The following is a 26,066-nucleotide window of genomic DNA, read 5'->3' as shown; positions in this document are numbered from 1 at the left end:
GGAGCAGCTCCAGGCAGCTTTAAAACACTCCCTTTGGCCACGCTTCAAGTGCGTTCATAGTCTTGTGTTTATGTAGGTCACTGTCTTCCGAAAACTTTGCGAAGATGGCTTTTCTTTGATTTGGGGGATTCACAACCTCTGACACATACTGTACTGTTGGGATTGATTTATTTATTATTTTTGCTACACTTCTCAAATCTCCGTTTTCCCAGGGGTCAACATCTTGGCATAATACTTGATTGTGGCGGTGATGATGCTTACCTTGGCTGGAGGGGGCGACCTGAGCCAAAGTTAGCACGCACACGCCCAAGAAGCACAATGACACCGCCATGCCGGGAAGGAAGAGTTCGGTCGTCACACCGCCAGCCGCGTTAGGAGAGCCTGGGGAGGAAGCAGAGGTGGAGGTGAGCCATGCGGAGTGAAGAGCTGCACCCGTTGCTTCTGTGCATAATAATGATGTGCGTGTGCTCGCATCTTTGCACTCGCTGGATGGATGCTGACACACATGTGAAATGCAGCAGATGGGAAGAGGCAGAGTAACAGACAGACAGAGAGGAGAGTGCGAGAGAAACCGAGATAACAATTGAGCAATCGAGCAGCAAAGTCTCACAATCTGCTGTTACCATGGTGACAGCCCAGTGCAGTCTGGGGAAGGAGAGAGCCATGGCGGGAGCGAGCAAGAGAGAGAGAGAGAGAGAGAGAAAGCAAAGAGACATGCTGGGTTTGTGTACGTCTGCATTTTTAAGAGTAAATATGTGAATACGTGTTGAAAGTCCGTCGTGAGCCCCGGAGCAACAATGGCCACTGACCCACAAACCAATCCTAATTTTACAATCCACACGCAGCTTGTTGAAATCACTCACAACCACACACAGTCACATAAACTCACACACACATTAGACCACTTTTCAGTAATCCTAAATAAATGATGCAGCAGAGACAATCTCCCCCACCCCCTGAAAAGGAGCGGCGGCCTCCACAGCTGAATGTTTGCTGAATGTAGGTGAATGTGCGATGCGCTGCAGTGGACTGTTACAATGCACAGAACAAATATGATGCAAGTACACTAGAGCATGAGGAACAAGAGTAAGATGGCTGCTCAATCGAAACTCAACACAAGACCCTGAATGGAAGGAAAATTGAGGTTTAACTGCATCATGTACGCATGCTGCGATAATATGGTGTGTGTGTGTGTGTGTGTGTGTGTGTGTGTGTGCAGGTGTGTGATGAAGGGTGTTACATTATATGTGACATTTTACATTGTGGAGTCTCTCAAAAAGAAAACGTGTCCTTTGATTGGCAGGCAGCCAAGTAGGAGAAAATCATGAAAGTCTTCATTCTGCAAATCAACGGGCAGGATTCAGTCACGTGACTCGGTGGCCCTTGCTGAGCAGAAGACAGCACAATTTCCAATCGAGGAAATGGTAGAGTCTCCCATCTCCGTGAATAATTTAATAGCAAGATGTAAGTCCACGCTACGATTGGCTGGCAACCAGTTCAGGGTGTCCACCGCCTATTGCCCGAAGACAGCTGGGAGAAGCACCAGCATGCCCTATGACCCTTGTGAAACTAGGCGGCTCAGGAAATGGATGGATGGATGGACGGACGTAAGTCCACGTCCCCACCCTGGAAATGATTTGGGGTTAACAAGACTGGCATTGGTCAAAATAACACTGAAAGAGGGGCTAAAACGGTTGCCGTGAAGAGCGATTCAGTTTCAGCACCATGAAGCATAAAGAAGGATTATGAGGGGAAACTTTGCTACTCCAAAACAAGAACTACTGCTCATGAAAACTTAAGTAAAGCTGTCCAACACACTCAGAAAACCCTCACCCAGTTAGTACCACACACTATACTCCTCGCAAAGCGAGTAAACAGTGTGACATCACTAACGCTGCCATCGGCGATATGGCTTTATAAGAGTTTCTTATTATTTCTTACACACTCCTACTTCACATCATCGCCACGTTTACGACCAAAGCACATGCATTGTATGTGTAGGACAATTTCAGCAACTTTCTGTCAAAAGATCACAACTGCATTTGATGTCACTTCCAGCGTGTATGCTATAATGGTGCTGGATGCTGTGTTTCTCTTATTGTCTGTCTTTAAGAACAGTGCCACAAATCAGCAGATATCAAATGTTATGATTTTTTCTCATTCTGATGGCTATAGTTGCCGGCAACGGTAGACCTTTGCATGCTCCACATCAAACCATTTCTCATTCTGATTGCTGGAGTAGTTAGTCCTTACTGCAGCTCAAAATGTTATCGGTCAAAATGGAGTAATAGGAAACAAACACCTTACTTTAACCCGCAATAATCATACGTGCCCTTGGTTGTCTGTTGATTGCTATTTATTGTTTTATTTGTTTATATTGATACATCAAGGTCTTTATATCTTTTTATGCAATTCAGTTTTGCTGTCCTCATTTTTAGCGGTGTGTGTTTTCAATGCACTGCATGTTTGCACTGTGGTTGAGAGGAAAGAAATGTCATCTGTGCTGTAGGTTGCACGTATTAGCATTTGGCAATAACGCTGACTTGACTTGACATTAAGATAACGAAAATACAGGTATTTACCAAAAATAAAAGAAAACACCCTACAGCCTGGTCTGAAACTGAATTTCTTTTGTGTGTGTGTGTTTCTGACAAGACTTGAAAAGGGTTGCTGAAGGATGACGGGTTAGTTCTGCTTTGAGGTGAACTGGGTCTCGGAGAAGGTTATATTTAGGCTTACATTTACAGTGGGGGGGGGGGGGGGCTAAGCCAAAGTGTTTTCTATGAGTTTTTGGGATGAGGCTACATCGGTTACTACTCGACCCATGTTATGTGTGTGCTCACATGTGACTTGTGCTTCTCTGCAACCTCGTGCTTGATAATGACGGGAGACAGATTTAGGTCATTCCTTCACAAACATCCAACATGCACGGACTACAGCAGGAGAGTGTACCCAACACACAGACACACACACATAAGCGCGCACAGCATTTCTAACCCTTGAGGGAATATTAGACAGATTACATCCGATTTCCAAGTTCAACCATGCTTCACTAAAACCATGTCCAGACCATGTATTCAGCTGAAATGATACTAATTTACATGATGAGCATGTTCTTTGTCCGCATCATGTGTTCACATAATTCCACGTATGCATGTTCCATCACTCAAAGAAAAGCATGGGACCAAAAGAATACTTGAAGGAAGTGAGTTCGTAGCCTTTCCACTGACGTCCACCGAACCAACACAACTGTATTAAAGGCCTGAGGACCACAGTGACACGCACACACACACACACACACACACACACATCCCTACACGGTCATAACAGTACATAAAAAGGCTCCCTCGAATGAGACCCTCTCCAGTGTTATCACACGCACAGACACTGGACACACACACTAACAATTCGAGTGCGCATAAATGTCTCATCTCAGCCAAAAAGCCTTATGGCGGCATGTTCTGTTGCTCGCATTCCCCATTTCACTCTCTCTCACACTCGCGCGCGCGCGCACACACACACACACACATGCATGTATATGCTCAGACGCACATCCTTAAGCACATCCTTAAGTGTTGGTGCAGAGTAAGTAGAGCAAGGACACTGATGGGCCTTGACAAAGCCACACACCCAGTCCCCCTGTTCACATCAACGCGCTCCCTGCCCGCAACCAGGATGCAGCCCCGGGCCACCGGCCGGCCTACTTGAGGGAGCGGCAATCAAAATGAAAGTGTATGTGTGTGTGTGCGCGAGTGTGTGGGCCTGGAGTGAAATAAGCACACACAGACAGGACTGTGTGTGCATAGGTGATCACACCCAAACACACTCTGGCATTCTGCTTACACTACCATAAAACGTCTTAGTAGATGGAAAATTAGAACCAAGTCCCCACCCCATTTGCCCATCCTCTTCAAATCAGGAATATACATACCGGTACTTATGTATGGCAAGTGAATCTATCAACATCATAATATGAATAAATTATTTGAAAATTGCATGAATTTAGGTGAGGTTGATCCTCTGTTAAAGATGATCCTCTTTTCACAAGTACTTTGAAGCAGTAGGGGGAATTCTGGCTCTTTTTAGAGAAGTGGCTCCTTTGGCTTGGCTTACCCAAAATAAAAAAATAAATAACAACTCTTTCGGCTTCCAAACCGCTCTTCTAATTTTTGCTGCTACTTCCAGTCATTTACAGCATGCCTTTATTTGCTCTACATAGTCCTTCAAAAATATTAAATACAAAAAACCTGCCTCGCAACCCTTGTGAGATCAGAAAATGGATGGATGGTCCAAAAAGTTGAATTATTTACATTTGAACTTGTGATACTTTAAGCTTTTTTCCAACAAACTAATTTTAAATGAAATAAAACAGAATAATTAAAAAAAACATAACGCAACAAAATGTAAATTAAAATAATACATCCATCCATTTTTTAATCCGTTTATGCTCGCAAGGGTCACGGGCGTGTTGGAGCCTAGCCCAGCTGTCTTCGGGCAGTACGCGGGGGACACCCTGAACTGGTTGTTGCCAGCCAATTGCAGGACACACAGAGACGAACAACCATCCGCGCTCAAAGTCAATTTGGAGCGTTCACTCAGCCTGCCACGCATATTTTTGGAATGTGGGAGGAAACCGGAAGAGCCGGAGAAAACCCAAGCAGAGAAATTCAGAAACACTTTATATCAGTAGGTGTGTGTGTGTGTGCGTGTGTGTGCGTGTGTGTGCGTGTGCGTGTGTGTGTGTGTGTGTGTGTGTGTGTGAACTAGAAAACTGCCACAGGTGACAACATGATCCCCACAAAGCAATCACTGACTCGCTATCAGGCAAAACAGCTACATAAAAACCTTGGTTGAATGGGAGAGTTTTCACCATGGAAATGTATAGAGTATTTTCAAACTGAATGTGAGCACATTTGTGTCTTGAAAGAATTTGAACAAAACATGCAAACTCCACACAGGAAGGCCGAAGCCGGAATCGAACCCCGCACCTCTGCACTGAGAGACAGAAGTGCTGTATACAAAAAAAATAATAATTCTCAGCATCCTGCTATCTTGTCTCTTGTTAAGACTTGCATTGAGGAACGGCAAGTGCCTCAGCTTTGAGGAGCTGATCCGGTTTCTTCTGTGTCGAAATGATCTGCCCTGTTTTGGAGGAGATTCTCGCAGGAGGCGCTGACGTTACTGCAATTAAATTTCCAACATCAGCAGCAACAGATGCATTGAACACGCTTGCACCTCGATTAATAATTGTTTTACCTTGCAGACTCTACACTCTCTGTATTGTCAATCAAGTTTAAATGTGTCGAGATTCTACCTTGCCGTTGTCACTCATTTTCCTCACTATTCCTTACTGCTAGCGGCCCCTTGCTCTGTTTCTATCATGTCTTTCTCGCTCCTCTGTGTGCCGGGTGAAACTCTCGCCCCTCTCGGAGGAGAGATTTGACTAATAATTATTCACACAAATACATCCGCATTTTCACAAGTGCTTTATAGACTCAAAATTATATTTGTTACTTTCAGGTGTTCTTTAAAAAATGGTTGTGGGTGCATTTTTTAAACATTTTAAATATTCAATTCTGCTTGTGAAGTGTTGAATGCGCATTTGGGAATGAGTGGGCATTCACATTTATTTTTGAGACAAACTTCACACAGATCTCAGATAGTCATACTCCCTCCGCGAGGAGGAAGTGTTGCTGTCACCATTGAAAAGGAACGAAGACTTGCGGAAGTGATGATGGAATCGCGGTAAAAATAACATGACAAACTGACCGACTGATGATTACAGTTTGGGTTTAAAATAAAATTGTTTAAAAAGACGAACTGATGATGCCGGACGGGTTCCTGGGCCACTGACTTGTTGTCAATTGCCCATCTCTGCATATTTGCATGACGGCATGAAGTCGTTCTTGCTTTATTAAATGAATTTTAAAATTTTTAGAAAAGGACTGCCTCTCTCACACAGCCTCTTTAGTGTCCTTAGTCGGGTACTAGCTTTTAATGTTTTCATGGTATGATGGACGGTTTTTTTCTGTTTGTAAATGTAACTGTACATCATGCACTACAGCCATAATAAAAACATAAAAATATGAGTAAACAGTGTTTACTTACTTAATTTTCTAATGTATTGGTATAATTTTAAAAAATAATAAATTCGGGAAATGCACATTGAGAAGTCAATAGCCGCGACATTCTGGGAAAACAAAAATACTGAACTTAAATCATGAACCGCAGCCCTAATAAAATTATAAAATTATGAATGCACATTTATTTCATTTTTAATCGTATTTGGGCAATGTAGGCCAAATCCTACAAAAATAAATAAATAAAGCTTCTTTTTTTTTTTTTTACTTGCGCATGCGCAAGTCCCTACCCAATGGCATTATGGGAAAATACTCTGCTTGTAGCATTTAGCCTACAAGTATGTTTGAACATATTTGTGAGTACGTTTGAACATATTTGCGAGTACGTTCTAAAGCGATCACATATTTGCCATTCCAAATATGTTTACTCCACTTTGGCAGCGCCATGCTTTCGTATACTTGATGGAGATAGTAAAAAATACAAATATCAAATAAAAAAAAGCTGCTCTACCCAAAGCAAGTGATACGTCATAGCCAATAAAGCTAGACTGCCGGAGATGAGTAAAAAATGATTTCAATCACACAGGTACAAAGATTCACACCATAATAAAAGTAACCATAAAGTCAAGAGAGAGCAACTGCCTCCTCATTTGGCTGCAGAGTGCAGCACAGCCTGAGGCTAATTTGCTGTAAAGCACCAAGTGACAAAACAGGCGTGTGGTGCTGTGCCGCTAATGGACGAGTGATGCGTGAGTGTGTGAAGGGGAGTCAAAGGATGTGGGACGGACCCAAACATTCCACTTCTGACACCGGGTAACAACACTATCTAATGTGGTATAAAATGTGTCATCTGTAATATCTAGAGATTAGAAGTGCATTTTAAAGCACTCCACTGCGCCCTGCGTTTGAGATGTAGTGAAGTGGAGTTTCAGACAGTTGACCTCCACGGCTCCCACGGGGCTGGGGACTGCACGCACGCTGCAGTTTGACCACTTACGGGGCTTTCGAGTCCGTGTGTTTGTCTGGTCGATGCGTGACTCGGGGGAGTGGAGGTGTCGCCACAAGTCAATCATTTGTTTGTTGCAGGCAGGAAACAAAAGGCAACGTTCAGCGCCAAATCGGTAGCATGAGGACCAGCGTTGCACGAAATGCAGGCTACTGTTTTGACCTTCAGCATTTGTCGCTGGACGCAGTGGCAAGCACGATGCACCACACCGAAAAATTAGAGCAAATTGCAGGCAGGATATATTTTCAAAGTTGACTGCTTTTCATGGCCTTCGCTATGAGCCTGCACCTTCTGCTCTGTGCCAGAAGGGCAAACAGAAGTGATATTTGCTATCTCATCTCTTGTACACATCTTTAAGAAACTCCTCAAACACCACCTGCTCACCGCAGTCAAATTTAACTGACAATTCCACATCATTTCCTGATGAAATATTGAACACCGTCCTTAAATAGAACTGTACAAGTAAGTTATTTTGACTTTGAAGGGGAGTCAATTTTGAAGATTCATTCATTCATCTTCCTAACCGCTTGATCCTCACTAGGGTCGCGGGGGGTGCTGGAGCCTATCCCAGCTGCCTCCGGGCAGTAGGCAGGGGACACCCTGAATCGGTTGCCAGCCAATCGCAGGGCACACAGAGACGAACAACCATTCGCACTCACACCTAGGGACAATTTAGAGTGTTCAATCAGCCTGCCACGCATGTTTTTGGAATGTGGGAGGAAACCGGAGCACCCGGAGAAAACCTACGCAGGCCCGGGGAGAACATGCAAACTCCACACAGGGAGGCCGGAGCTGGAATCGAACCCGGTACCTCTGCACTGTGAAGCCGACGTGCTAACCACTGGACTACCGGGCCGCCGAATTTTTTTTGAAGATTGTGAAATGTAAACGTTCACATCCCGTGCAATGTCATTCGCTGGTTGGAAATTTCTGAATCATGGGAACTGTTTGGCCTTCTGTCTGCCAGTGATTTTTCTGCTGTACGGTGCAAGATTGTGATGAAATAATGTTGAAAAATCTGCTGGGAAATGTTCCGAAAAGAAAAAGAAATGTGCTTCAGTTAATAAAGTTGATTGATTTGAACAAAAATGTAATTCTGAGGAAAACTAGAGAGGCAATGCAGACAAAATAAGCTTACGAACTTTTGACTGAGGCGAATGACTTGGGTCACCCGCTATACAAACACAACCAGTTGCTCCTCTCATTGAGTCCTTCCTGAATGAGCAACAAGCAGTTTCATGTCGCAATCCTAAAATCCGTGGCTCGGCTTAACTTTGTGTTGACAACGCACTAACGATTTGCGATAGTTAAAATTGAACAGGTTTAACAACGTTTATCGTCATCGACCATTTTCAGATGACCGAGGGGAAAAAAATCACTCTTAACAATACCCCACACCACAGGATAATCGCTCCAGAATCTGTTGGACATCCAAAAATGGGCCTTTGTAGATTTGCTTCAGAAGGTGGGAATTATGCTCCCCCCTCCCAAAAAAAAAGCCCAATTATCAGTATGCGTGGACCCCAAATAAACAAATAGAATCCAGCTACATGAATGCTAAACCGTTGATGTTTATTTGTCCTACATGTGTCAAGAGACAGATGCTCTGTGAAGAGAAAACTGAGGTAGATTTTCTTTCACCTGAAGAATAACATATCGTCTCAAGGCAGCTAGAAAGTTGATTAAATGTTGATAAGGTTCCTCACATATTCATCAAGCTTGTAATCCTACCCCCGGCAAGCATCCTCTGAGATAACAGCACGCCGCGTTCCAGTGACTCATGGCGCTTTCTCAGTATCTGAACATCTCCAGGATTTACAATATTGCGCCTGAGTTTATCCATTTTTTTTTATTTGAACTCTGTACATTTATAAAGCACAGTAGCAGAAATGAATAGCCATTAAATGCAAGGGAATCAATTTGGATTTCTGAATTGATAATCTGCATGAAGTGTAATAATATGCCGAAAATAAAAACTACAGTATCATGTCTGGATTCAAAAGGAAAAAGATGCAAACTATTGTGCTGGATCAGAACCTGTATGCAAAATCTAGAAATGTACACACTGGAAAAAAAAATGGTGTGTTGCATTGACTCAATGTTATTTCTGGATCTGGATAGCTATATAGTCTACTTAAAAATGTCTACTTTATATTGGGATCTTTATGATTTTATTTCGCGCAACCACTTGAAGAAATAAAATTGAGTAAATTCAACAACCATATTTTTTCAGTGCAAGACACTAATGCAAGCCAAATATCTCCGGGTTAGTTAGTTATTCATTTTCCATTCAACACAGGACACATAAAAATGAGCCCAAATATGCATGGCGGATATCGTTAAGCAACGTTTTTCTTACCACCACGTGGTGAGGTTTCAGTAAAACTTTCTCTGTCTTCTAAACGCATGCTGGTTAGGGTTTGTGCATCAGTGTATGTTGTTGCAACGAAGCGCCGCAAAATATTACAGCATGAAATCTTCGCAAAATACAGAATAGTTGAACAATACATCATTGCAATCGTGTCCGTGCAACATGGTTATCGACGGCAACATATGACAGAGAAGAGCTAAGATGAGCAGATTCAGTTTAGCGCTTGTTTGAAGGCAGGTGGAACAGACTGCAGCTAGAAAATCTAAAGGCGGAGCCTATTCAGTGAGGACGAAAAAAAGAAAGTGTCTCCTATCAAATGGAGGCAGAGTCTTGAAAAAACCACCACTGCTCAAAGATCACCATTCATTCATTCATCTTCCGAGCCGCTTGATCCTCACTAGGGTCGCGGGGGGTGCTGGAGCCTATCCCAGCTGTTTTCGGGCAGTAGGCGGGGGACACCCTGAACTGGTTGCCAGCCAATCGCAGGGCACACAGAAAGGAACAACCATTCGCACTCACACTCACACCTAGGGAAAATTTAGAGTGTTCAATCAGCCTGTCACGCATGTTTTTGGAATGTGGGAGGAAACCGGAGCACCCGGAGAAAACCCACGCAGGCCCGGGGAGAACATGCAAACTCCACACAGGGAGGCCGGAGCTGGAATCGAACCCGGTACCTCTGCACTGTGAAGCCGACGTGCTAACCACTGGACTACCGGGCCGCCCAAGTTCACCATAAATAGCATATAAAAGGACTCTATAATCTGAGGCTGACCTCATTTTTCTGGACGAAAGTACAAATTGTAATGAACATGCCATCTTCTGCCTTTACATGATTAAAAACAACAACAACGACAACAACAACAACAAAATATCCTTCATGTGTGAATATACAGTATGATTGCTTTTTCGAGTTCAACTGACGGACACAAGACCTGCTTCCGAGCCCTGGAGTCCACTTATCTCTCTTTATCAAGCCATAAATCATGCTCTCAGCTTTCCTAATTAGCACTGTCATTCATAAACATCGTTACAAACGCGCCGGTGTTATTCTTAACTGGAGGAGCGAGAACGGGCACACTGTGAATGATGTACTTTGAAAACAATTGATGTCACATGTTCACCAGAGCATTCACGGGATACGGGTTTGACACGTTCACACTTAAAGGGACGGTACCACATTGTATGAAATGTGCCAGTGGAAGGAGATACTCAAACGTTGCACTCTTGTCAGACATTCTTCACCGTGACGGTCGGACTTTACGTTGATGCTGGACAGTGTCAAGTCCGACTGCACAATCGGCAACATTGATGACAAAAGGCCCTCATTACCTCTTCACCAGTTTGATCTTGTGCCTTTTGAAGCAACAATCAAATTTCAATTGTAAGATCTGTATTCTCTTCATTCTCGAGTGCTCTCTTCATTTCGTAGCCTTTTTCGGCTTCCTGTCGATACGACTTTTTTTTTTTCACGCAATCAAATTCCAGCCTCCTATGTGATGCACTGTCAATGTCATCTGCCAAGAGCCTTCAGAATCACGAATGCTGACAAATGTAATTTGCACTTTATAAACAATGCGACTGTTTCTCGAACGACAGCATTTTTACGCCCTCTGATTGTCTGGTCAAGCAAAACTTAAAGCAGGGCTCAATGCAAATGCGGCCATTTTTTCACTGTGTTCTAGTAAAAAATGTCATCCGATTGCACAGCTTGAGTGCATGTTTGAACGCTAGGACAGATATATCTAACTTCATGGAACGCGAGTCACGGTAAATCTTTCCTGTACAAATTAAATAAATATTCACGTCTGGATGTTTACTTTGCTACGTTAACGACCATCTAACTAGCACTACTTGCTATAGAAAAGGACAGCTTCCCAATCACCTTGCTGCCATTCACAGAGACTGTGCTCTCGTCTATTTTGCGTGGTACAAGTGGAATAATAAATATTGTTGGGTACTACTGTTTTAAAACACAACATGCTTATGGCCGGTTCAGTCTCCAACTATAAAATAATCGCTACCGGTGTATTCTGTGAGTTCATGTTGCAGGCTGATCATTTGGATCACTTGTGCCACAAAACAGGCAGATGGTTGTGAATACATATTTGTATCATCCTTTATAATAAACCCAACTTTAGTGGTTCAAACAGATTTGGGAACATGACATTAAACATGGCCATCTCTCGCATTCGGCAATATGCGAGGTGCATACAAATACAGTCGGACATTTCAAATTAAAACAGTCCCTCAATGCAGTCAATAAAAAGAGGTTTCCATACAATCAATAACAGCTGACATATATCGAGAAGAATGAGAGGGGTGAAGTCACTTTGCTATTTTACTCATGATAATCAATTTCACAGGGGATTTTTTTTCTTTTCAGTAATTGCCATGGTCTCATTTCCTTTTTTCATCTTAATTGATCTGTTTTGTCATCTGCTGCTTGGTGCAATCACAGTCGTTGTTCTAGTAAAATCTTCCGTCACTGTCAATCTTTACATGATACGAAACGATGGCATGCCAATTTAGATGGCTATACATCAGCAAATATGGTGGCTGGTCGCACCAGTACTACTAGTCCAAAAGTTAGTCTACAGTGGTGGATAGGCAACATTGAGTAGAGCAAAAGACATCTGCAACAACCTGCACACGTACATTGGAGGGAGGAACAGAATCTCTGGGGAGCGTCATGTTTTTTTTGTGTTTTTTTTAATGTGTTCATGTGCATGTCATCTTAAATATGGAATCGGAACTGTTCCAGATGATGTACGTAGCACTGGTGCATGCTTGTTGTGTTTTTCTATAAGATTACTGATTTACATATTCATGATTAACACTCATCTGGGCTTTTTGTGACACATGAGAAAAGATGAACAAGGATCAAAACTGTTGATGTAAGTTTCCAACATTAGCCAGTAACTAATTGCGATACATTTTATTAAAAGCATTTCGACATTGTTGGTGTGTGCGGGACCTTTTGGTGATAATTTTCATGACATTCATTCATTCATTCATCTTCCGTACCGCTTGATCCTCACTAGGGTCGCGGGGGGTGCTGGAGCCTATCCCAGCTGTCTCCGGATAGTAGGCGGGGGACACCCTGAATCGGTTGCCAGCCAATCACAGGGCACACAGAGACGAACAACCATTCACGCCCACACTCACACCTAGGGACAATTTAGAGCGTCCAATCAGCCTGCCACACATGTTTTTTGGAATGTGGGAGGAAACCGGAGCACCCAAATAAAACCCACGCAGGCCCGGGGAGAACATGCACACTCCACACAGGGAGGCCGGAGCTGGAATCGAACCCGGTACCTCTGCACTGTGAAGCCGACGTGCTAACCACTGAACTACCGGGCCGCCCATTTTTCATGACAAGAGAGCCAAAAGACACAACTCTCAGTATGATGCAGTCTTTAGAGGCCTCCTCAGTGGAATATGTCCAAACGGACTTGGAACAAATATGGTACATTCTTCTAATCGACTACAGCAAAAAAAAAAAAAAAAAAAAAAGACCCCATCCCAAATGCATGAGTTGGTTGCGTGTGTGCCTGGATTAAAAACGAATCAATTCTCTTTCTTTTGCCCCTTGGGTGTCAATATAAATTACCCGTACTTGAAAGCACACCTGATTACATTTTGTTTTCTCTTGCGCACGCACGCACGCACACACACACACACACACACACACACACACACACACACACACACACACACAGCATTATCAATTTTGCTTCAACTACAGGAAATTGTAATCGCACAAATGCGATTACGGTTTAAATGAATAGTCCTTCAAATGGGAGCATTGTTATCTTTGCAAAGACACACTGTTTGATACAGCGCTTCTGTTTGAATGTAATTCGGTTGTGCAAGTGGTCATGATGTTGTGGCCAGCTGGTAAATATATATGCTATAGTTCATTACCTTCACATGCACACGGTGAAGGTTACACATGCAGATAAAATGCGGGCTGACACAAGAGCAGACGTCCCGTCAGCCACGGAGCATCTCTCCCCCTTGCCCCTCTCTCCTCCATCCTTTCATCCTTTACTCATCTGCCTCCCTCCATCCACTGCCATGCATGCTTGCCCGGCCTCCTCTGCTGACCCACACCTCTCTGAATTTGACATGAGCTCTCATTCAATCCGAACACTCTATCACTCGATGCTAATCGTTTTCTCGCGCGGTGTTCAAATTTACAGTGAATTGGTCAAACCAGTCGTCGCATATCGAACGGTGCATGTGCGATGAGGTTTTGAGACGTCGCTGAGAAGCTGCATTTGGATCATGCTCACAATGTGCCCCTTTGGTGGGACACTCTAAGACCTCTCTGTCTGGCAAAGCTTTGGGGACATTTATCGAATGAACATGAATATTTCACCGCTCATCTCACACTTGCTTACTACTGACCCACGGAGCTTCATGCTAGCCGAGCTGGGCATCACATCACACCCATCTAATGGCTTGCTTTGCTGAAAAAGGGGTCGCAAATGGAGGTACTAGGGACAATCAAAACTAATTTAATCAACATCAGTTTTAGAATGTAAGGTTAGATGCTCTCGGGGTTCCCGAAGCGACATGTCTGTGGGTACCCAAAAATGATTGTACTGCATATATAATCAACTTTTTTTTTTAATTCGTTGATATTGGGGTGTTTAGTCTGCTATCGCAAATGCTATTCAGGCTGTTAGGGAGCCTGGATATAAATTAAACCGTCTGTCCATGACGGCAAGGGTATAAAATGTATCGAGACTTTTGAGAGCGCAACACAAGCCCTGAAAGAGCAATGGTGTATATTTTTATGAGCGGGCAGATAAACCCCTGCTGTCATGCCATTGCATCGATCTCCGTACATGTGCAATGTGTAGAAGAGAGAGAGGGGCGGGGTGCGTCCTGACATCTTCTGTCCATATCTTACCGTCAATCCTCCTCCTCCTTCTTCTCGTCCTCCTCCTCCTCGCTCACTGCGTCTCCATCCTCCTGCTTCTCTGCTCCCTCCACGACACTGCCCGTTACATGAAAACCGATGCCCTCTTCTCGGCAGTGGTGATGGCGGGTGATACAGCAGACAGTGAAGCAGTCATTAGGGGTCCAACAACAACTGGGCGCCCCCTCCTCCTTCTCCTCCTACTCCTATTCCTCCCTCCTCCAGGAATGAGGGCTCTCTGCTGGACCTCCGTCCTCTCGATGACGTCCCCGACTCTCCGCTGCACTGTGCGTCACGTTGGTACCCTCATTCCCACGGCGTTCATGGCCACGGACGCCACGGGCTGTTGGCCTTGTTGTAGATAGGTCCGATCGGCTTCGCGGGTAGAAAATAGACGACCGGAGATAAACGTGAGCCGCAGACCCCGTGCGGACCTCTTTCGACGACTACACTTCACCGAAGCCCGTTGTTGTTGTTGTCACGACTGCGCATCTTCCTCCGACATTGTTGCAAGACATCCTTCTTTGCACTTATCGCCAAATCGCGTCGAAGTGAAAAGGCATCATCACGACGAATTGTGTTCAGTCGCAACACCAAGGGCGGATGCCGTATGCTTTCTATTTAAAAAAAAATGTGCCAATTTCGTCAAATTAAACGCTCCTGGGTTTCTAAAAAAACACACACACACCCAGACACATTAACAGCTGGACCGTCAGAGGCGATGTTTTCCCGCTCCTGGCATCGCCTTGCGTCCGTCCTCTGCTCTCCGAGTGCGCGCTCTCGCTTCATCCGCTGGTCCGCTTGTTGCGCGTTCTGTGCTCGGGAGCGTGCAACGCCTGCCTGTGGTCGTGCGCGTGTATTTCCGTGCGTGCGCGTGCGTGAGCGTGTACGTGTGTCGCGTACGTGCACGCGCGTGCGTGTGCGCCCAGTACATGGGGGAGCGGATGCTTCCATCATGTTCTATAAGGTCTGTTTGACCAAGCAACAAGCTGTGTATCCAATAAATCGTCATGAAAAACAGAAGTAGTTTTAATGAATGACTTGTTGCTATTTCAGAGGTTATGAAACATGTATTTCTTCATCATTAAATCTACCAGGGGCGTCTGCTGCAGCGGTTCAATCTTCTGTTCTACCAGCTCAAATAATCATAGGCTCTCCAAGTGCCACCATTATGAGCAATAACAAAATACGGCAGCACAGTCAGCCGATAGCCTTTTACTACTGTAGCAGTTCTACCCCCTAACCAAGTTTGTCCTCCGTGGTCGCGAGTGTGAGCGAAGGTAGCGAATGTTGAGTTTCCTTCAGGGTTCGTCAAGGTCCGAAGACAGTTGGGATAGGCTCCAGCACGCCCCGCGACCCTTGTGAGGATAAGCTGGTCAGAATACGGATGGAGGGATAGGTTCAATATCATTCTGCCATCTTCATCGAGAGCTTCAAACTCAGGACCTCACAATTGTGAGGAATGCGTGCTAACCACTAGTTACCGCGCTGCCCTTATTCCAATCAATAAACCAATAGTTAAAACTCCAAAGACCCCACCCCCCTCCTCCGATGGCAACAACATTGCTAAGAGGTGAGGGGCATTGTGTTTAAAATGGTGTAAAAGCAACAATCGCAGATGGTTGTAAGGATGGAAGTGACATATTTTGCACACATATTTTAGTTTCCTGCAATCACGATTACAACACGCAGGCATTAATGGCAGTGTAGCGATCCTCAGAAGTGAGAGGAAGGCGAAAAACATTTCAGAATGGAGAGATCAAGAACTGTTGCAAAGCAATGTGAAGATCCTGCCAGATCACATAAAAGCACCGCTGCATCGTCACCATCATCATCGGTGTGGAAACATGAAGTCCTGAGCATGAAGGAAGATGCGTCACATTCAAAGGAAATCACTAATTATGTGAAAGTCACAGACAAGAGACTCAGAGTAAGCCTGATTGCCTCTTGTGCAGCCCAAAAAGAGGAGCCAGACTCCCTCGGATAAACATACGAGCACAACATTCACCGACAAAATTATCCTAATGGCGCTGAATAATTCATCGGCGTCTCAGATCTGAGAATAAACATGACATGTTTTGATTGGGTGATGCAAATGGTTCGCTTTCTACTTCAACCTGATTCTTCTTGCCGCTTCCCCATTTACGGCGACACGACCTGCAACGGGGAAGACTTTGCTCACAAGCAACAAGGCATCCAATCTCAAATTAGCGTTGGTTCATTTTACTGTTTGTTCAGTTACTTTTAATTGGTAGCTCGCAAATCAATACTCACTCTTGTTAGTAGAGAGCACCGAGCCATTTCTGTAATAAGAACGCAATGTAATTACACTCATCAGAACGGCATTCCGACGACATCAATAGAAGACTGTATCTTTTCAACAGATACGGGTTTGTTTGTATGCGGGAGGGGGCGTTGTTGTGGGTGGCACCAGTTGTAACTTCTGACAGAAAGCATTTAATCACGAACAAGCGCACAGTAGTGAGGCCAGACAATAATGCCAAGACAGAGTGGCTGGAGTCCTCCTTCCTTGCTTTGGAACTACTCTAATACGGCATGAACAAACCCGAGCAGGATACATATATGAACAATCGGGCAAATTTGAGCATGGGAAACCTCATGATAAATGCATAAAGGCCTGATTCTCAAATGTTCATCCATCCATCCATATTCTGATCCGTTTATCCTCACAATACATCTACAGCAGAAGGCACCGCAAACCCTGTTTCCACCTGTTGCTATTCTTACGACAGAGAAAGTCACGTCTCCCTACGATCTAGATCAGGTTCACTTTTTTAAAATACAGTCTTCTTATTTTTTGTGACATTTCTTTTTCGCCATGTGCCATTAGATTTTTCTCATGTAAATAAGGGTTGGGGAAACACTGAAATAATGCATTTCCAGAGACTCCATTTTACCTGCGGTTTGGTCGAATACACAATGGAATGAGATTTGGCCGCAGGCTGCCGGGAGGTGATATGAATTGCGGCAGGGGCACAATACAATCATGAATAAAAAATGTGGACAAAGCAATATAGCCAGAATGTCTTTATTTTTAATTACGCTACGCCGGAAACAATCCATTTCACCAGCGAAATAATTCAATGCAATTTTATCTCAAATTGCACACTGCACGCGACACAGTTTTGTGTCCATTTGTCGACAATTATAATGATGCATCAGGGCATGCAGGGAAGTTATTTTCCATAATGCCAACTTGGCCTTGACCAATTGCTCCGAAAGGACGTCAGCTGATCTGATGGTAATACTGTAACTGACTACAATAAGTTGTAGAATGATAGACTCAAAGTTTCTTTTTTTTCTATCATCCTTCTTAAAGACCATAAATCCGACAAAAGTGGCAGCTTTTCAGACACATTCTCACTCAATATTTTGTTGGTATTGTCTTCATCACCATGGTGACCATCCTCCCTGTCCATCCACATTTGCATTCTCTCCAACTACACCCGGTATTCTTTTCTTGTTCCTTTTCTTCTCGTCCTCCACCTTGTACTTGAGTCTTCTCACGGGGGCAGTGAAGCTACAAATGGACTTCTCTTGAAAGTCCTCAGTAATCATGAAGTTCCTGTCGATGAGCTCTGCCGCTTCCTGCCAGTTGCGGTAGCAGGCCGGACCGAGGCGGATGATCTCATCTACTGCGTTTGGGGTGAGGACGGAGCAATTGGGACGTAGGACCACTACTGTGGGAAGCTCCTTGATGTTAAACATTTCCTCCAGCTCCCTGTGGACACGAGTCAATGTCGATTTAGCCAGCTGAGCATGTCGATATATTATAATCGTCTTAACCAGGAGTATGTGTACGCAGCTTGTACCACGCACCTCCTGTAGGGGTCCTCATAGGCGAGGAACAGGCACTTTTTGGGCAGCTGTTTGAGGAAGTCGTACTGATGTTCTTCCGATTGGTCCAAACTTACATGATACACACAACAACAACAACAAAACGTCTATGTAAATGAAGTCATCTAAATACATAAATAAATGTATGTAGCAATAAAATGAGGGATGGGAGATAAATAATTTGATGGGTGACTTGGTGGATGAAAGTCACTGATGGTGTTGCGACCGGTATTATTCACCGCAGGCAGCGTGTGTTCGTTTGCCACTCCGGCCCCCTGGAAGTGAGACACTAGGGAGGAAAATCAGTTGTCAAATGTCATGGCCGTGATGGTGTGAGTGTCAATAGTTGTTCCTCACAGTATGTGTCTTGCATTTGACTGGCAGCCAGTCCAAAGTGTAGTCTACCTTTTGAACAAAGTCAACTTGGATAGGCTTCAGCTCTCCGTGACCCCGAACACGACAAGCGGTACAGAAAATGCATGTAAGGATGTAATTGTGGCCGGTTGGCAGATTGATTGATTGATTGATTGATTAAATGGAAGGATGGCTGGAAACCTCTCCTGAATCTGAATCTGGAGTGTTGAAGTTGAGAGGGATATAAAATGGGCAGGATATGGCTCTTGAGAAACCGGAGCTCCAACTAACTCAGGTGAGACACTGATGAGGACACACAGTACAGAAAGAGGGAGGGATGGATTTCTAGTTATGAGGCCTTGCAAATACAATACATATACAGTATGCTCAAGGAGAGGAAAAACCAGATGTCAAATGTCAATCGGCAAACAGGCAGATCGGCAACATTCATAATGTTCCCTTTGCAAGGATATAGTGGGGTTATTGTATGTGATCTATGCATACCACCGGCTTGAATGTATCTTATGGTAATGAACTGTTGTGCACGCACATGGGGGTTGGCAATCTTGTACAGTGTGTGTATGCTGTACCTGATGTACAGGAGGACCAGTTGAGCAGAGCGATCCACATAGAACTCATCTGTCAAGCGTGTGAAGAAGTCACTGAGTTTGGGTGCAAACTGTCGACATCTGTCACATGCAGTAGAAGCAAAGAAAAGCATCAGGATGCGGTTCTGCAGGCGAATGGCAATCTCATGTTCAGTGTCCAGCTCATCCTGGTCCCTGTTATTCTTCACCAGGACCCGATCGACGAACAGGTCCACCATCATGAACTGTCTCGGGACGGTGCGTTGAAGCTATAGAAAATGTATGGGTGTTTGCTTTATTAGTAACATGAAAAGAATGCAACACAGCACGAGGCAAAGGGGAAATGCAGCGACAGGTGGCTGTGGTTTGTAGCTCAATGCCAGTCTTTGAAATGAACTAATGAGTCTCCTCGCTGTCATTCTCATCCCGCTCCCATTAATCACACGAGCACGTCTCGCTAGCTGTTAAATCTGATAATCCTCATTCTTGCGTACCTCTATCTCACACCAGCAAATCCGAAAAGGGAACAGACTACGCCCCGCACCTTTATCTCCCCTTTCGAGTTGTACTTGAATCATGATCAAATTTGTCTCTTCAAATCACCTTCTCTCACCAACTGTGTCTCCTCACCTTGATTGCTGTTCACTCCGATTTCCTTTTTGCATGTCTGTCTGCGCTCCACCTCCTCTCTTGTGTCTGGAAGGGTGGGGTGAGATAAGGGGACAAAGGGGCATAATGTGTGCGCATGAGTGTTGTGTGGATGTACGCTTGTGGTTGTGTGTGTGTGTGTGTGTGTTGTATGGGGTGGGGGTAACACACAAGCATAGAATGTAAACCAGCAAGACCCAAACATGCACCCAGGCCCAAAAACATTAACATTCACCCAAAGCAAATGTAATTCGTTGTTTTGTTTCATCCAACTTGAGTACTCAATCATACCACAAAAATAACAATCGTAAAAGGAGGCGCCAAGAACAATTAACTGTTAAAAAAAGGACCCTGTAAAGTGAAAAAAAAAAGTCCATCCACCGTGTTATTAACAGGTTTGACAAATTTGAATGAATAAAAAAAAATTTTGAATGAATGAGGCACCAAAAGTGAGCTCTCCTCTGAGCTGTGCAATACTATGGACATTGCCCCTAAATGCGCTAAAAACGGGCCCTTCTTCTCCTTCGCCTGTCAATCAAATACAACATGCCTGGAACTGAGGTGTCTCTGATTCGGGGACCCACACACCAACATGTTTGAGCGGGCGATGTACTGGACGAGCCCCGTTGTCTGCTTCTTAGCTTGTGAGCTAACAGGCAAATGAGTTTGTTCAAACAGTGACGTTTTCCTCAAGTGTCTCTGTTGTGTGGACCCATACGCAGCACACGGAGCAAGGGGGTGCTGAATGGGACACCCTCTTTCCCTGTGCATAGGTTCACATAACAGAGACACTATAGCTCAAATAACACACTTTTACACTTTAGAGAAGATGCATTTGTTAATGCAGCTCCCCTGTAGCAGTCAAAAAGGGCAACGTTATTCTAACCATGTAACTTGAATTGCAGCAGACTAGTGCAGAGGTAGGGAACTCCAGTTCCTTGAGAGCCATATCCTGCCATTTTGAGATCATTCCCTACTTCAACACACCTGATTCAATTGTTCAGGATCCCTTCAGGCCTCTACAGAGCTTACTGATGAGCTGACCATTTGAATGATGGTGCTTAGTACTCGGTATATACGCAAGGATGCACTTCGGCTTGTTTTTAGCCCTCCCCAAAATGTGTCAATAGAAATGGAATGAAATGTTTCTTCTTTTTCATCACTTTTTCCTTCCTATGTACATGTAGGTAGAAAGAAATAATTTTACAGGGTCTATATCTCAGTATTATTTTTGTTTTTTTTGGACTTGTAAAGAAAAAGAAGAGAGTAAAATAAAAAGTCAAATCGTAAAGGTTAAAGGGAATGTATTTATTTTTTTCAATAAGTGCACTTTTTTGTTGTTCTTGCATTTGTAATTTTTTAGATCTTCATAATCACGAGTTCCGCACGTTGTGTTTGAACACTTGGAATATTGTATTAATCAACTCTAGTCCATTCATAAAGACTAATTTTATACTATTTTTTTTAGCATTCTATCACAATGAATGATCAGTAATCAATATTCTTGGCAGGAATATAGGGCTGCAAAATCGACTTTTGCTGAGGACACAACATTGACTTTGACCCGCTTGACTGTTCATATTCAAGTTTAAACTTTCGGACTTCAGAGCAGGTGAACTTTGTATATTTGACTCATCATATAACACTGCAATCTACCAACGATAACAACAGTAAGTCCTTTTTCGTGCGTGATGGAGTCAAGCCTCCGATCGTAGCATCGGCGCTTTCCTGCTCCATTTACAATTTACAAGCCTGACACACTTTTAGGCTTGAGCCGACTTTGTGAGCGAACAGTAGCTCAAGCTGAAACAAACACAGCCATACCAGCGAGCAGCAAATTGTCAGTGGTTAATTACTAAGTCAGAAAATCAAAATGGGAGCCGAAAAGCAGTTGAAGGGCTCAGAGGAAACAAACCAACCTCCATTGTCATGATACACACAAGTAGCACTGCAGCAGAAAGATATATTTATTGGAAGCCGTATGCATCTGAGTACACAAAAGTGACGATCACAGGGAATTCTAATATTATGACTAGGTGAACTATCGTGTTTGTCAGTCGAACTGCAGGCGCAGGTTTAAGTGTGCTTCAGCTTGTCGCTTCACCTCCGGGAGCTCCTGATACAGTGTGGATAAGATGTTCATGATATTTAATGCTGTGAAATTACTTTTAGTACCTTTAAAGCAGTGTGTCTCATTCTTTACGGGGTCAGGGCACAATAGAAATAATTTCACAGCACATCACCAAATAATAAATGGGTATACAGGTTAATTATGTACCTTCTGCTATCTAGTGGCCTTCTATATACTATGTCACTGTCATAGCTAAATAAACCAAATACATTATTTGTAGCATAAAAACAAAGAATTCCCACCAATTATCTGAAATATAATTTCAGATAATTTCCCCTGGTACATCAGATCTTGAACAGTACACTAATGTGCCGCGGTACACTGCTTGGCAATTACTGCTTTAATATACGAAATGTATCATGTAAAAGAAGCTCATTTCTAATACACCCACATTTGGAAGTGATGACGATTCTACAGGCCGGTCACTGACAAGGCCCCCGGGAAATAATATTTTCAGCTTGCATCATTTGAAATGATGGGGCCCGAAGTGATTATTTTACGCAGAGACCCAATTTTCCAGCAGCACCCCTGGTGGTCCCTACAAAGCGTGAGACATCGGAGAACAATATCAGCTCAAAATGGCAACTGTGGACTCTTGAAAAGCAGACCTTTCACTGCAGCCATCTTTTGTTGGACATTTCTCAATAATCGTATCGATTGGTGTTGTTTTTCAGGACTACAAATAAAAAGGAGAATCCTGGATAAGCTTTGTCTTCTCTAGAGAGAACACACACTTCTCTTCGGTCCTTCCTTTTGTCGTCTCCGTGTTCCTTTAAAGCCCTCCTCTCTCTTTGTATTCCACGATTTCACTTTCTTCATTGACAGCTTTCCCTCCACCTCACAACCTCCACCATCTTTTTTTCCTCTTGTCCTCCTCCGTCTTATATTTGAGCCTCCTCACGGGGTCGGTGGCGCTGCGCATATTCAGGTTGTCAAACTCCTCGTTGAGCATGAAGCTTCTTTCAATCAGCTCTGATGATTCTTGCCAGTTGCGGAAACATTCGGAACCAAACCGATAGATGTCCTGTACAGCATTCTGAGACAGGACGGAGCCATCTGGACGAAGGACCACCATGGTCGGGACATCTTTCACCTTGAACTTGGCCTGGAGTTCCCTAAACGCATGTGTATTTTTAACACCACAATCACAGTCATCACGGTCAATCACAATCAACATCACTACCATTCATTCCCCAGCCAAAATACAGTTCCCCATTTGGGGAGTTTGACATTTTGTTGTGCAGTTCGCATGCGCATTTGGTATGCGTCTTCCCTTATATAGTAAATGAATATTACAATTATTATGCACAATGTTTGTCGCAATTTGTCTACCTCTCAAATCTATCTATCTAGGTCGATAGCTAGCTACCGTAACTGGTTGCCAAGCTAGCTAGCTAGCTAGCAGAGAGATCATTTATATTTTATTTATGTTCTAATTATTTAATCATAGAATTTCAAAAATAAACCAGTTGGCATTGTTCCGGTTGTGTCGTAATTGTGCAACAACAACGACCTATTAAAAGGCATCCTCTACTAGTGTTGGAAATCTACTTTCATTTGACTGATGAGTCAATTAGAAAGTCCACAGTATAAAAATCCCTATAGAGTATAGTAAAAAGGGACCAAGGAATGAGCAAATGATTCTGAACACAGCCAAAAAAATATATAAAAGTTCAAAATGTTGTGTAAATATTCAAAAATATGATTCTCTCCTCTCCAACTCCCCGATCCCCAACACCCACCCTCTACTTACTTCCTGTACGGGTCCTCAAAGGCCAAAAACAGAACCTTTTTGTGCATCTCTTTAAGAAATCTTCTCTGCTGCTCCTCTGATTGGTCCAAACTGCAAAGAAGTATGATGGAAGTAATCAAGTGAATACACATGAGTTTATCTTGTGTGGTGACATATAAACAAGCAAAGATGCTGGCAGATACCTGATGTAAATGAGCGCCAGCAATCTGGGATATTCAATGTAAGCTGGGTCTTTCAGTCGTTTAAAAAAGTCGTTGAGAACGGGCACAAACTCCCAGCATTTGTCACACTCTCCGCATGCAAAGAGCAGCATGAGGATCCGGTTTTCCAGAATGCCAGTAATTTCCCGCTCAGTGTTGAGCTCATCCTGATCCCAGTTGTTCTCCACCAGAACTCGGTTGAGGAAAAAGTCCACCATGGTGGAACACAAGCAGAGAGGGGATGAAATGACGGACAGAAGATCTCTCTGTGGGGAGAGCAAATTTATCGCTATAGTTGCAATGTATTGCAAGCCGTCATGTCGCCTGTTATCATGACAATATCCAAAGTTAGATACATACGTGTCATGTTATATAAAGTCATTATTTCGGATTTGAGTCCAGATACAGAATTCCATGACAAAAACAACAACATACACATAGTGGACAATGGTGCCCACTATGTCCAGTGAAGTGATCAGTGAAGTGATCATGAATTTCCGTTTTTTGGAAGCTGTCTTAGAACGCCTCTCGAGTTGAACGAGATGCAGACGTGTCTGTGTTTGTCAAGACTGTTAAAAGCATAAATAAAGTGGATATTTAAAAAAAACACCACAGCTCTCCCTTTTCGGAACTGCAACATGTATCAATATCTATTTGAGCTATATTAGCCTACTATCAAAATCTTTTTCCATTTTCAAACATTTTTTATAAAGCTCCAGGGGGCCACTAGATGTCGCCAAAGAGCCGCATGCGGCTCTGGAGCCGCGTGTTGCTGACCCCCGGCATATACAGTAGTGAGTCACTTTGAGTTTCTCTTCTGAACACTGTGGTTGTCAATTGGAGTCTGAACTTACCAAATTGGGAGCAAGGGCTTTGTAACTCATTACTCATTTAGGATTTTAATAGCATCAATATTATATATATATATTTTTTTTAAACACATTCAAATTCTTAAAATGGCTCATTGCAATATTGTAGAAATGCACATCATCATAGAGAGTGAAAAATATTGTTGCGCTTTCATGTTTCTTATACAACACTTCAGAATATGAACATGCAAACGGAATCTAAATTCCAGAATGCATCTCAGTCTCAATAGGCTATTTTAAGAAAACTTTAAGGGTAAAATTGTTTCCTCTGCTCCTTGAATGCCACCCCAACGCCCCAAAGAAGAATCGAATGCAATGCTACTTATTGTTGCCATTGCAGCGTACAGCACAGTATATATTAAATGTATGATACATAACGGTGTCCAGTATATAACAGGCCATGGCCCAGGTAGCCTTTTGGAATTGGGATTATGGTGTCGATGGATGAGACACCACACAAGAAATACCGATACTCGTCTGATGTTGAAATAAAGTTCGGGCCAGCGTCTCCGAAATGTACTTTATCAGTCTCGGCCAGCCTGTATTGGAGTGTCGCAGGAGTCACTGCAGGCTGTGAATTGACAGTGATAACCTCACAAATTAGATTTGGCTCTCTGGCTTTCAGCTGATCTATTTGGGACTACAACTCCACACTGAAACATCCGAGGCTGATAGAGGAGAAATATGTTGGAAGCTGGACATTGCCTGGAAAAGGGGATTTACTGTAAGACTCGGAGAGGTCAGAGCTTAAACCCCACATTTGAAAAAGTAATTTTGCAATCATCCGGTTCACTTTTTGAAGCTCACTGATCCTAGTCTGACATATGAGCGCCACTGTCTTGTTGAGTTAATAGCTAATTTAATAGGCGATCAATCGTACGTGTGGTGACAGCTGAATACAGCACAAGCAATTTACCTCACCTTGAAACTCCTCGTCTCAAATATATCCCAACTTTCTCCTCCGAGCCTTTGTGTTCATCTTTGATTTGTTGACTCTCCTCCTTGGCCTTGTTCTGTTTCACTTCAGTTCATTATTATTGTTCCCTTTCACTGGCACCTTCACTGCCTCGTCTCTTCACTTAGCGCTTTGAATTTAAGCGACAGCAGGATTTACAGATGGAGATTACGAATGTGTTACAGTGGGTGTGTCCATGCAGTCATTTAGCAGAGCAGAGGTCATCGTGCAGGTCCTAAAAACGGCGGCTCAGGAGTGACAATCTTATTACTTCAACAGAAGAACGGAGGACAACCAGGATGAAAAAATTGGATGAACTGG

The 26,066-nt window shown here is 43.6% G+C and overlaps 3 protein-coding genes across 8 annotated transcripts in view; all 3 read right to left on the bottom strand.

Annotated features, from left to right (window-relative positions):
• LOC127613681 (adhesion G protein-coupled receptor L1-like) overlaps window positions 1–15,251 on the bottom strand; it is a 32,860-nt gene extending 17,609 nt beyond the window's left edge. For 2 of the 5 annotated variants that reach the window (XM_052084819.1, XM_052084820.1), the window contains exons 1-2: window positions 14,382–15,250; window positions 262–381 (exon numbers count right to left, since the gene is read on the bottom strand). In XM_052084819.1, coding sequence (XP_051940779.1) covers window positions 262–331 — 70 coding nt within the window. In that variant the 5' untranslated portion in view covers window positions 332–381; window positions 14,382–15,250. Of the gene's footprint in view, window positions 1–261; window positions 382–14,381 lie in introns of all 5 variants that reach the window. The other 3 variants (XM_052084822.1, XM_052084823.1, XM_052084821.1) reach the window with 2 other exon arrangements.
• Window positions 15,252–17,433: 2,182 nt separating this feature from the next.
• LOC127613817 (nucleoredoxin-like protein 1) lies at window positions 17,434–20,118 on the bottom strand. 2 transcript variants are annotated; one of them, XM_052085072.1, is made up of 4 exons: window positions 19,793–20,118; window positions 19,193–19,458; window positions 18,231–18,320; window positions 17,434–18,132 (listed from the first exon to the last, which is right to left on the bottom strand). In XM_052085072.1, exons 2-4 carry the CDS (start codon window positions 19,429–19,431, stop codon window positions 17,802–17,804), a joined length of 660 nt encoding a protein of 219 aa, XP_051941032.1. In that variant the 5' UTR covers window positions 19,432–19,458; window positions 19,793–20,118; the 3' UTR covers window positions 17,434–17,801. The 2 variants fall into 2 exon arrangements, with proteins under 2 accessions (XP_051941032.1, XP_051941033.1); XM_052085073.1 differs by having other exon boundaries at window positions 19,820–20,118.
• Window positions 20,119–21,786: 1,668 nt separating this feature from the next.
• Window positions 21,787–26,059, bottom strand: LOC127613824 (nucleoredoxin-like protein 1). The gene is made up of 4 exons (XM_052085084.1): window positions 25,712–26,059; window positions 23,904–24,187; window positions 23,722–23,811; window positions 21,787–23,083 (listed from the first exon to the last, which is right to left on the bottom strand). The coding sequence occupies exons 2-4, from the start codon at window positions 24,137–24,139 to the stop codon at window positions 22,807–22,809; spliced, it is 603 nt and encodes a 200-aa protein (XP_051941044.1). The 5' UTR covers window positions 24,140–24,187; window positions 25,712–26,059; the 3' UTR covers window positions 21,787–22,806.
• Window positions 26,060–26,066: the final 7 nt, after the last annotated feature.

The sequence above is a fragment of the Hippocampus zosterae genome, chromosome 13, assembly GCF_025434085.1.
Source record: "Hippocampus zosterae strain Florida chromosome 13, ASM2543408v3, whole genome shotgun sequence".
Lineage (NCBI taxonomy): Eukaryota > Metazoa > Chordata > Actinopteri > Syngnathiformes > Syngnathidae > Hippocampus > Hippocampus zosterae.
Note: the sequence above shows the minus strand (reverse complement) of the source record. Positions and strands in the feature narration are given on the sequence as shown.